Source organism: Macrobrachium rosenbergii, chromosome 52 (genome assembly GCF_040412425.1).
Source record: "Macrobrachium rosenbergii isolate ZJJX-2024 chromosome 52, ASM4041242v1, whole genome shotgun sequence".
Lineage (NCBI taxonomy): Eukaryota > Metazoa > Arthropoda > Malacostraca > Decapoda > Palaemonidae > Macrobrachium > Macrobrachium rosenbergii.
The window spans coordinates 16616981-16629814 of record NC_089792.1 but is presented as its reverse complement, the minus strand read 5'-3'; the positions used below and the strand labels follow the sequence as shown (position 1 = coordinate 16629814).

Sequence of the window (12834 nt, the reverse complement as noted above, 5' to 3'; positions counted from 1 at the left end):
GTAATTTATAATTGGAAATAGACTGGTTTTTCAAAGAGTGGCATGCTTGTGGATTAGGAAAGGTTTAAGAAAAACTTATTTTTGACCATTCATTAGTGGATGAGTTTGCTTTTATACTGTAGTTCTTTTGAATAGTATTGCTGTGCAGTAATGATGACCAAATCAAAGGGAACCATTGCCTCCAGTGGTTATTTAACATCTCTGAAACTTATTTTTTCTTAATAAATGGCAAACTTGAAATAGTGAATCAGATAAAACAGGTCCCTCAATGGACTGTGGCATTTTCATACCAAATTGGGCATCATATTGAAGTAATTTTATCTTGTCTAGGAAATGGTCAAACACTTTTGATCCATGTATTTTTAATAAATAGCAAATGTTTAATAAACATCAAATGCCAAATTTCTCAATGAATCATTTAAGAAAATTTGTTAGTTCTCGACATTTTTTACTTGTGTAGTTATTAAATTTGAAAACTGCAATTTATTAAACATCCTTTTGGGCCAAACATTTGCAAGTTGAAAGTTTATCTTGGTCTGGTTAAACTTCTCTTATACTGTAGTAATAAAGCAATGACATTTGTTTTTATCTCTTCTCAGGAAACCTCAGTTCTCAGACTGCTAGACCACCAGGCTCAAGCCATGGATCCTCTACATCCCCACTGGTTAGCTAAACTTGGTACTCTTCTCAATCAGTACTATTGCCATGACCCAAGACCAGCTGTAAGAACAAAGGCGCTGGCCATCTTGTCAGATGTTTATAACAACAACAGGTAACATAATGATTTAATATCACAGTTGAAAAATGTGGAAAAGGAACTAAGCTTAGCCATTATCTAATTTTTTCCTGATTTTAGTGTTGTCTGGTAGTAAAATAGCTGTAAAGTGAAGTTTTCATGAATTTTGAAGATATCTAAGGTTTTTTGTTCAGCTCTTGGTACAAACCCCTTTAGAAACAGATTTTGTTATATTCCATTATATAATGAATTTTAATTTTTAGGTACCTCTATGGCACAGACATGGTGAGGAATGTGGTAACCATCCAAATGGAAGGTATTGAAAAAGAACGTAATGTTGGTGTGAGAACAGCAGCAGTAAATCTCCTTGTACACATTGCTGTGACACAAAGGTCTTCTGTTGTTCCAGATATTCTTTCTTTATTAGAAAAGGTATTTATAAGCAATATGTTTATTTGGGGGAACGGAGAGTTGGCTGTTATCAGAATTACACTTTCAGTTTTTAGTCTTAGGAATAATGCAAAGGGTATTGAATCTAAAAAATGGAAAAATGCTATCTTAGAACAATAGCAAGAACCTATGAAGTTCCTGTTCGAGTTTCCTTAAGATTTGTTTCTTTTAAGGGAGGAATTTTGCTTAACCCTTGAATGGATTATCTCAAATGCAATACTTCTGCATGTTCAAACTTTCAGTACAGGGTATTGAGAAATCTACTAAAAGGCAGAAAAAGGGCTATTCAGGTATTTGTTGATTTATTTTGGATGTAATTAGATATTGAAGCTTAACAGTAGTCTAACTGAAGCATTTACTCTTCACTCCACATTCTTGTTTATTTGTTGTTTTAGTGTGCTTACTGTAACTTTTGACAGTCTTTTAATTATCACATTATCCTTAATACTGTATTGCATTTACTGTGTTTTTCCTCGTCTATGGTCAGCAAATCATAATTTATGTTACTGTAACCATACTGATGTTGTATATTGTAGATGTTGGAACACCATTTTTTTATAACTTGCTATGTAAACTCCATAAGCTATCCTTGTAAAGTTTTAAGAAATGGTATTCCTTTTTCATGTGTTTTAGTTTTCTAGATTTGTTTATCATACTTTCTTGTAGTACTTTGTTTCATTTGATTTTTAATCCTAAGCTTTATTTTCTATCCCTTGTCTTGTGGTTGGGGCTTGTAGCAGAGGCCTTAATCTCTGTCAGTCCTATTCCTAAATTGCAGACTTGTTACAAAGCTGGTATTTTTTAAACTTTCTCCTGTAATAAAAATTTACTTTGATATTTTGGCATAAGATTGTTCAGTACCACATAGTGACTTAAAGATGATAAAAAGAATCTAATTTGAAATTTTTAATATTTCAATGTGGCAAATTTTTTGCATGTAACTATAATTGTCTATACTTTTACTATTTTATCTTATTTTTCCCTTATACTGTGATTGTGATAGCTCAGTGGAAATGTTGGCACTTTGCACTCTATGGGTCCCAAATTCGTCTCATTCTGCCCATGATAGATTTTCACTGGTATATTACCTTACTGTTCTTGTGAACTAGGGATGGAGAGAGTGGGGGGAAAAAGGGGGTTTGGTTGTTTGTAAAGGTTTGCCTACTGAAACATCTGCAGCCATTGCCTATGGAGAGATGCTGGAACACTGACAATGTTTTTTATGGTCATTTTCTTTTCCTCTGCTGTTCATTAGTGACCTTCAAACCTTTCAAAGTGCATGACACAGACTATGTGAATGTATGGGTGGTGTAAGTAAGCAAAGGAATGCCTTAGCAGCTACCAGTTTCAAAATTCTGGTCTTCATATCTTCATAATATCATTGGTGACTTTGCCACATTCCTACTTGTCTTTGCATTGTTTTTGTTGTAAAAATGTAAAGTGTCCATAGTATTGCTGAATCACAATTGATTCTGAAGCTCCACATATAAACCAACTCAAAGAGATAAAAACACCAAAAGGCAACAAGCTATACAAAAATGGAAAAATATTCAAAGAACCTATTTTGGGTTTTGTATTTTTGCCCTATGCCTTTTACCTGTTGTAAGTGTAAAAGAATTTATGTTGAAAGGTTTGGTCATATTCCTTTTGTTTGTATTTTTTGACACTAAAATTAATTTATGTTGTATTTACGTTTGTAATGTTAACTTAATTTTATTTGCAAGCTTAGCCTCTTTGTACAGTTTGAAATAACTTAAGGAATAGTTAAAATTTCATAAAAATAAAGAATGATGTAGGTCACAGACACTTATAAATTCATCTCATAGCTACAGTGTGTTAATTGTAAAAATAAGCTGTTGTATATTACTCTATTTTCCTGTTTTGACAAAGTTTCCTGTCCTTTTACTTTTGATGTATTTTATTAACAATATCTTTAATTATTTAATTATGTTAATTTTTCTTTTTGCCTCTTGCAGATTGTCATTGCTCCTTACAATAATACAAAAGAAAATGACCAAGTGTTACGTGAGAGTGAAGCTGCAGATGTCATTGCAGCTGTTGCTGGTTTGATAAGAATATTCAAAAAGAAATTATGGGAATTGCCTTCAATACATGCAATTCAAGCTTATAAGATCTTGATTTTGTGCATGGAGCATCATTATCGCAAGCAGGCCATAATGGATGGCGTGTCAAGAGTCAGACTTCAGGTAAAGAAATACAAGTTTGTTTTGCAAGTTTTCATTTTACTTCTGGGAGGGTAATGTTAATAAATCTGCAGATTATTGAAATTCAGAGGCACAAACTCTTTAGTAAAAATTTACTGGATTTGGTTTCTCCATGTGCCTTATTGTTTCCTTGTTTTGAAAACTTTCTTATGATTACAACATGCTAAATGTGGAATGTATCTGTTCAAATCTTGTAATGGAGGTTTATCCCATATACAAACTGTAGAAAAGGCAGTTTCATTTTTGAAAAATTTATTATATTGGTTAATATAGCACTGTATGGTGGTTTAATAGGCTAGAAAACAGGAAGTTTATGTTCCAATAGAATAAAAGTAAATGTTAGTAAGAGCACCAGCCAGAACTTTGACTTGAAACTAAGGGTATGTTGAGAGAGCATCAAATATAAGAAAGAAATCAATATACCTTAAGACTAAGGCACTGGATTAACTACCACCACTAGTAAAAGATGGTAGATGTATGAGTTGTCCCTCTTATGATGCATGTCACTAGTTTCTATCTGCACTAGTTGACTTACTCCCTCATTCCCATGGCCTGAGTGTCATTAGCTGGAACTGTTTGAGAATGGAAGGAGCACTTATGCCTTCCATTACACAATGCAACTGGGGAAAAGAAATACAAACACAACTCTGTTATAGACATGCTTATAGATAGAGAAGAGATTATATTATTGATGCCAGAACACTGACTAACTACAGTAAATTTGCCACAGTTATTCAGTGTTTAAACTTTTGGTTTTTTAAATGTAATTTAGAGTAAATGATTTTCTGTTGATGGTTTATCGTTCATGCTTTCATTGTGAAACATTTTATAAAATGAATGTAATAAGGAGAGAAAACAGTAAAAAAATATATATATATATATATAAAAAGAATGGCTGCAATGCTGCTGTATTTAATTAAATATTTTAAACATGTTCTGTTAAAAAGAATGGCAGCATCAATGGATTTGATTTTATAAAAGATCTTTTCAATTAATCTTATTATTCTCTTTTCTTGAAGGCTGGTATCTGCTAAGAGCTGGCCAATGTACATAATCTGGATAAGGGGAAATGCAGTAATTCTGAATATAGTCACTTTTTATTCTGGTATACGCAGGCATAATTTCAACATGGCACGTGATATGATATAAACGCAGAGTTTCAGTTGTCTGCATACGGTAACTTAAATCTCAACGTCATTTTCGAGTTTTCTAATGGCATCGTCAACATTTTCGACCATATTGTTGGTTTTTTTCAGAAAAGGGTAGGTTTGTTCAGGAAAGAATGGGTTCATCAGTCAGTATATAAAGGGTCCAAGATCAGAGGGGAGCTGAATTCTAATTGGCTGTTAGGGGATTAGTGCCCCAGAGCAAAGCCTTCTCCCAAACATTGATGGTTGCACAGTCTGCACATTGGACGTTGGAGACAGGCTGGGTGATACTGGAAGGTTGCTTACAGCAGATGGAGGCAGCTCCTGATTGGTCCGCTCATTTAGCTCGGGAACTCCATGGGTAGCATTCTACATTCCACTGTTGGGAGGAGAAATTTCCCGGATGGTGTTAAGGCTAGGCCTCTCCTTTCCAATGTGTAGAGCCTCCAGGAGGCAAAGGTGGCAATGATCTGTTGCATATCGATAATTCCCATATTGGAAATTATATCATTTCATTGTATTTTAATATTATGGTCATTCTTAGCGTGATTTACGTATGATGCCTTCCTGACTGTGGCAGGAGATCCTTTTGGAAAATCTTATCTTGGTCATACCAATGTAAGTAAGTATACCTTAGTTTAACCAGACCACGCAAGCTGGCCCAAGGATTAGACTTATTTTATGTGGGAACCATTGGTTTGGACTGGCCAATCATTTACCAGTGAATTTCTATCATCAGAAATTGGTTCTTTTCATTGGCCAGCCGAGATTCAAATGCGGGTGCAGACTGAACGGGGCTGGAATTGCCAAGGTATTTTGGACTGGGCATCTTTACTGGTAAGTTGGGTCTTTTCAGAGGCTACACAGGGCCTGGATTGTTTCTCATAATCAGGCTACTAGTTCTTATGCTTTTGTACTAAATCATTAATTTGACATTTTTCTCTGGGCCTGTAGGGAAGACATGCCCTTCTATGATGTTTTGACAGGGGTGCTCTCCTCTTTATTGTTTGTGTGAAACCCACCCTTATGAAAGAGAGTGGTGTCTTCAAGGGTCCTTTGGATGCATTTTGTGACTTCATGGTTGGAATGCCCATTGTTAGTTAAGACCTGGGCAACACATTATAATTCAGTGTGTGTGTATTTCGAAGAAGAGCAGTGAGAGAGCTATCCTAATGAAGGCACTGATTGCAGTGCTGTTGTATCTCTCTGGGTACTCATTCTCCCCATTCAAGCACATTCCCAGGTTTGTGGGTTTCCTATAGAGTTGTGCGATGAAGTTATTCCTCCTTTTGCCCAATGAGGGCATCAGGGATGGGGAGGCAATGGTCAGGGCAGTATTTGGTGGTAAAGTTGAGGCCAACTGTAGAAACTTCAGGTGTTCTGTTTATACTTCTAAGGAAAAATTGACTCAATAAACTATTCAGAGCTATTCAATGGTGGCTTTTCCAGTGCCCATATAGAATCATGAAGAGACTTATGGGAAAACATTGGCACACCATCATTTTGAAGATATTAGCCTTTTGTGGAGAAAGGAGAATAAAATTAATTAAAAAGATCTTGCAACATTATATATTATTACGCCTTACAGGTTGGAGAAAATGTCAAATTAGTGATTATTTAAAGAATTTATTATTTATTATTATTATTATTTGAAAAGAATTATTGTTATTATTATTTTAGTTAGAATTTTTTATTATTATTATTATTATTATTATTGAGGACTGACATGAAAGCACCACATGTAATCATTATGAAAAGATTGATAAATGTGATACAATATGGGCCTTTTTGCAACAGATAAATCTCCTAGGTATATTAGCCTTAACACAACATAGGAACTTTTCAGGTCTTTTAGCTTTGCTGGTAGTCCTGAGCAGATGTTGGCTCCATTCATCAGGGGAAAGCAACCTCCCAGTACCAATTTGTTACAAGGACAGACTAGCCTGTTAGGTTATGTTTTTACCATCTGGGAGACTGCTGAGTACCATTCTGTAAAAGCCAATGAATTCTGCCCCTTATGATCTTGGACCCAATCTGACTGACGAACCCATTCTTTCCTGGAACAAGTTAATCTTGTCCTGCTGAGGTTTGGGAGGTCGGAAATATTTGCAATGTCCATTAGAAAACTCAAGAATGAATTCTGGATTTGTTAGCTTTGCAGACAAACCAGAAACTTGATGGTTATATCACTCTCAAGAGAATGGCTAGTGCTTATATCTTGAAGACAAAGCATTACAGTAAAAATTTGTTCCCAGCCACCATTGGTATTGGAGTTTTAGAAGCCCCTTTGAAAAGAGAATAAGATTAATTGAAAAGATCTTTTATTATTATTATTATTATTAATTATTATTATATTATTTATTATTATTATTATTATTATAATTATTGGATTATTATTATTATTATTTGATTTTATTAAATTATTCTGTTAAAAAGAATGGAAGAATTTATGCAAGGTTTACCATTCCACAATTGTGAGAGAGAAACATTCTTGTTGTCATGTACATGTAAATTTCATCCAGGATCTCATTTGAATTTGTGGCTGTTTGTAACAAATTTGAAAAAGATCAAACCATTGATAAATCCATCCATGGAACTTATCATGACTTGAAGACAAATTTGAAGGGTTTGGCAATGTTATTTAGGTAAAGTAATATCGTGTACAATGTGCAGAAAAACGAATTATTGAATTGTATAATAAAAGATAAAAAGTAATGTTTTCAGAAAGAGAACCGAATATTTGTATATTGATTATTATTATTTGGATTATTAATATTATTATTATTATTATTGATGTCTATGAAGATCAATTTACAACCAGGTAGAATTCCTGAAGATAGGTTGTAATGGAAGTGGACAAAGTCAGGTTTTTATTTATAAATAACCTTGTTTTGCAAAATAACATATTTACAAGTGTTAGCTCTTTGTTTATGTATTATCTGTTATATTTTATTAACAAGATTAATTTTAAAATATGTTGTGTCTTTTTGAAGTTTAGTGTAAGTGTGGATGAACACAAGTTGAAAAGGCCAGATTAGACTGTTTTATCCCCTATATAACCTTCCTTTCTAAAAGATTTAACCATAGTGTGAAATAGATTAATTTATGTTTAATTGAAATGTAAATAAATTTTTGTTTCTTTCAGATCTTTGAAATGATATTTGAAATGAGAGCAAATTCAAAGTGTCAACTGGGATTCCTCAGTACACCAACTAGAAATAACGGAGAGGAAGAGGATAGTTTTTCCTCTATGCTACCACAGTACACTCCATATGTTTTAGTAAATGACAAGCATAGCCAGAGATTCTCATCAGCTGATGAACAAGGTGAAGATGATCCAGAACAGAGGTTAAATGATTCTAATACAGGTATTTCAGAATTTTATGTATTATCTGTTATATTTTTTGTTAGAAAAATAATAATGGTCTTTTTTGAAAAACTGTGAATGAACAAGTTGAAAAAACCCGTTTTATCTATATAATTATTATTATTATTGTTATTATTATTATTATATTATTATTATTGTTTGTTTTTTTATTATTTTTATTATTATTATTTTATTATTATTTTATTATTATTTTATTATTTATTATTTATTTATTATTTATTATTTATTATTTATTATTATTATTTATTATTATTAAACCACATTGAGCTATATATTCAGCTGTCACAGGACTGCTTGAAGGATTTGCCTTTGTTAATGATAAAGTTTAGATTTTACTTATTACAGTTTTTTTTTTTATTTTATAATTGGGTTAATTGAAAATGAAGATTCTGACAAATTTCTTTTATTTCATTTGTTTCCAAAACCTAGTTTTTGTTTTCAGTTGTATTTTGGACACTCAAACAAAAAATATTTAGGTTTAGTGTTACTTTACATTCTGTACAAATAGGGACTAGATCCTGTAGGGTATTCATCAGTTACATGATTCAAACAAAAGTGACCAATTCAAAGAAGAATCAGAATTACATGTGTCATCTGTTTGGTTGTGATGAATGCTATGATCCAACATTAAGCTTAATCTGTTTTAAATGATACAATCACCATTATCCATATATTCTGCCATTTATTGATTATAATGGGTTACAGGGATTATGTATAAATGCTAATAGGAATATCTGCCTATGATCTTGTCAAAGTAATTGCAGCTCTGGCTACTTTATTGGCTTCTTTATTTTTATATAAAGCCTACATTGACAGGAATCCAACATATTTCTACATTTTTACCATCTTCATATAATTTGTGAAGTATAATTTTAATTTGTGCAAGGGTATGTTCTGGATAATAGTTTTGAAGGGCTTGTATAGCCTGATGTAGAGCCATATACCTGGCTTCCATAGAAGAGTTGTCTTTTATGAGAACATCATGGTTGATCTCAAAGCTTAGTCCCATTTATAGTGAAAGGCTCAGACTCTACACTAGTGATTCCTGATCCTTCCCAGTTAAATACAAAAATGGAATGATGAAAACCACCTCTTGGAGTCTCTCCACTGTGACATTATTCATGCAGATTGCTATATAGACGTTGGCAAGGGACTTGCTGCATTAGCTCGCTGCTCAAGGAAACATATAAGCAGTCGTTTGGTCACTGTTATCACACTCGACTCAAAAATAATGTTGGCTCTTATTGAGAACAGTGATCAACGATTGCTTATATGTTTCCTTGAGCAACAAGTTGAGTCGGCGAGTCCCTTGCCGATATCTATGTAGCAATCTGCATGACTACAGTGTCACAATGGAGAGAAAAAGGTGGTTCTAATTATTCCATTTTTTAGACTTAATTGAGAACAATCAGGAATCACTAGTGCAGAGTCTGAGTCTTTCATTATGAAATGGGACTAAGCTTTGAGAACTGACAGATCAACCATGATGTTATAAAAGACAACTCTTCTGTGGATGCCAAGTATATGGCTCTACATCAGGCTATACAAGCCCTTCAAAACTATTATCCAGTTGAAATTTTAAATATAGCAGGCTAGACTGAAGGGTTCATTCTGTAATAATGGAATATTACTAATATAATTTAATTTAATTTACAATTTTTTAGTCTTTATACTTGAATGGGCTGAAAATGTTTAAGATAACTAAATTTTTATTTTGGATTTTATAATCATTACTTTCACTTTCTGTAAATTGAAATTTTGACATAACACCCAAGATATATATTATTCATTGTCTACAGACAGGAACTGGAACATGAGTGGTGGCTGATAAGTATCTGCACAGAATTACATTTATAAAAAATGTGCATATATTACTTGGTTATCCCATTTATCCTTGCCTATTTCTGTGCACTAAATTGCAATGTGAGATAACACCCCCCCCCCCAAAAAAAAATCCTAAAATGATCAAACTGATTCGCCTCAGATTTGGGGAGGAGTAATTTGGTTGATTTCCCTTATTCAACAATAAATGTTGATCACTGCCATTGATTCTAGTTTTTTTTATTAGCTTGTATAATTTATTAGTGAGAAACAATACAAAGTTTTCCTTGAAGATATATAAGATTCAGGAAATAGTAGTAATGGCACAGGAGTAACTGCAGGTGAGCCTCAAGTGAAAGAAGAGAAAGTATAGTATATGGGTGTGAAGGGTAGGATTAGAGCAGTCATCGAACCTAGAGAAAATCAGAGTACTGTATTACTGACTATCTCAAGAGTCATTGCATGTAATAAACCTATGAAACTAGATAATCAGTCTGTATTTTTAAACCAAAAAGCTGGATTTCCTAAATAGTCTAACTCTCCAAAAAATATTTTGTCTCATGACTGCCCATAAGATAAAACTGTGGGTTTTTACATTTTTATTTTACTAATTAAATACTACTAAATTTAATTGTATGATAATCTTTTCAAATAGATTCTTTCCTTGTGAAAAATTATTTAACTTGTCTTTTGCTCTTAATGCATCATTTAAAGACAGTTTGCTCAACTTTATCTTGCTTAAACAACTAGCCACATGGAAGGCATTACCGGGAAAGGCAGAAAGTAATGCAGCAGGTAACAAAATTGTCAGTGCAAGAACCTTTTTACTTTTTGATGTGATCATAGGCAGAATTTTTTTTTTAGAGAATAGTCTACTGAGTTATAAACTATTAAGAATGTTTGTCAACTCTGTTTTATGTACTGTACTCTATGCTTGAGTTTCTTTTGATTTTGGATAATAGATATAGGTATATATTTTTTCCCATTTAACATCTTTAAGGAGCTTCATCATTTCAGTTATTTCTTCAGAGACTGCAAATGAAGACAGCGATTTAACATCAAAAGATTCAACAATTGTAGTGTCGGATCAGTCGTCAATGTCCAAGGTTGAAGTGACTCATCTTTCCCTTATTCAGGCAGCAATGACAGTCATCGTGGCCATGAATAAAGAAAAAGGTTTGCGTAGATTGATTAATTTTTTAATTTAGTTTAAAAAAATGCTTAGCACTCTTCTGTAATGAAATTGATCATTTTTTTTATAGTTTTTACTTTGGGCTGCATTGCATGAGTAAATTGATGTAGATCTCTTAGAATTTAGAATAACCTTTCCTGAAAATTTAATGAGAACTTCTGTGTGATGTATGGGAACCCAGATGCTGACTGGTGGTACTTTTTCAAACTGCACCAAATTTTATCAGTCGGTAGCCTTTTGTGCACCAAATTTTATCAGGCAGTAGCCTTTTATGCTCCAAATTTTATCAGGCGGTAGTCTTTTGTGTGTGTGTGTGTGTGTGAGAGAGTCAAGTTGAATTGTTGTAAGTTGTTTATCAACATCATTTCAATTTAACTAATACTGTATATCTTTAAGGAGAGTTGGAAAACTGGAGAAGGGTAAAGTTAAAGAAGTTGGGAAGCTTGGTAGGTAGAGACCAGGGAAATGGATGCTATGTAAAAGAAAGAAAGAATAAGAGTGGGGTTAAGAGACATTGTAAAAAAAAAAACTTACAGTACAGTCCACTATGTACCCCACATGAGACAATTTAATCAGCACCCTCCTTACCAAAAAGGGCTACCACAGATTAGTAGAAATTTTGAAATCTTGCTTAAAAGTTTTGTTGAAAAATTCATTGGTATACAGTACAGTCCTTTGTTAAACTGATGAGTTGTGATGGATATATACTTAATTCCTGTGGCTGAAGTATTAGTCACTTTAATAGGTATGGTTAAGAATTTATTAAATTATGGACTAACATTTATGGATGTAGTTTCTACAAATTTCTGGTGAGTGAAAAATGTTTAATTTTTCCAGAATTTTTCTTAACACAAACCCATTACTAACACTCAGTCCTCAAAATTGTCAGAGGTGCTTCCAGCAGCTGTCCTATAATTTGTACTGTTTGATTCATGGGCTGGGAGAAATTTTTGTAGGGTTCTATAGAAAAACAAATGCTTCACCACCAGCCTTGTACTTGAAGTTAGACCAAATCTCAGTGGAAGTGGGAAGGACTGAGCCACTGAAAACCCCTGTGGAATCAATCTTGAGCATTAGAACCTATGTCTGAGAAAGACATATTTTACTGTGCTATGTCTTGTCTCTTGAGTGAGCATTGACTTCCAAAGATATGTGAATGAATATTTTATTTTTTATGCTAACATGAAGTAAATGATTGGGAAGAAAGGGCACAGAACTTAAGTCTCTGAAGACAGAGAGCCAGAGGGACCTGTGGTGTTGAAGTGAAATGGGGAAAGGGTGTGTTAGATAGCAAAGGTTACATGCACACCATGAACAATTAATGCTCAGCGGTGCCATAGTAGAATTTGGTTCATATTTCACATATAGTGAAGGGAAACCAAATCTGAGAGGTTTATAACTTTACGTATAGTTGAAGTAGAAGCAGATTTGAAAGGTACTTAGTGGAGAAGTGGAAGCATGTTTGAAGGGTTAATAACCTGGCATGTTAAAAGTGAAAGCAGACTCTTAAGACTTAAATGTTATTGAAATCAGAGCAGATTTCAAATGTTTGTAGCTTTAAGTGTAGTTAAAAGGGAAGCATATTTGAAAGGTGAGCAGCATCAGTTGTATTTGAGATGAAAGTATATTTGAAAGGTTTACAGTATTTAGTTGAAATGGAAGCAGATTTAAAAGGTGTATAACTATAGCAGTAACTATAACAGAACCATACATGGAGTTGAAATAGAAACAGATGGTTTAGTTATACATGAAGTTTATAAGGAAGTAGATTTGAAAGGCTTATAACTTAACATATAGGCTTATTGCTCTATATGCAATTGAAATGGTTGCAATATGAAATGTTTGTCTTGTAGTTGCATTAGAAGCAGATTTGA

General features: G+C 33.3%; 1 protein-coding gene across 1 annotated transcript in view; it reads left to right on the top strand.

Moving 5' to 3' along the window:
* Positions 1-12834, top strand: part of gig (tuberin) — a 103938-nt gene that overhangs the window by 17266 nt on the left and 73838 nt on the right. The window contains exons 9-13 of the mRNA XM_067095929.1: positions 600-772; positions 1000-1168; positions 3163-3393; positions 7705-7927; positions 10786-10944. Of these exons, the coding sequence (XP_066952030.1) occupies positions 600-772; positions 1000-1168; positions 3163-3393; positions 7705-7927; positions 10786-10944 (955 nt within the window). The remainder of the gene's footprint in view (positions 1-599; positions 773-999; positions 1169-3162; positions 3394-7704; positions 7928-10785; positions 10945-12834) is intronic.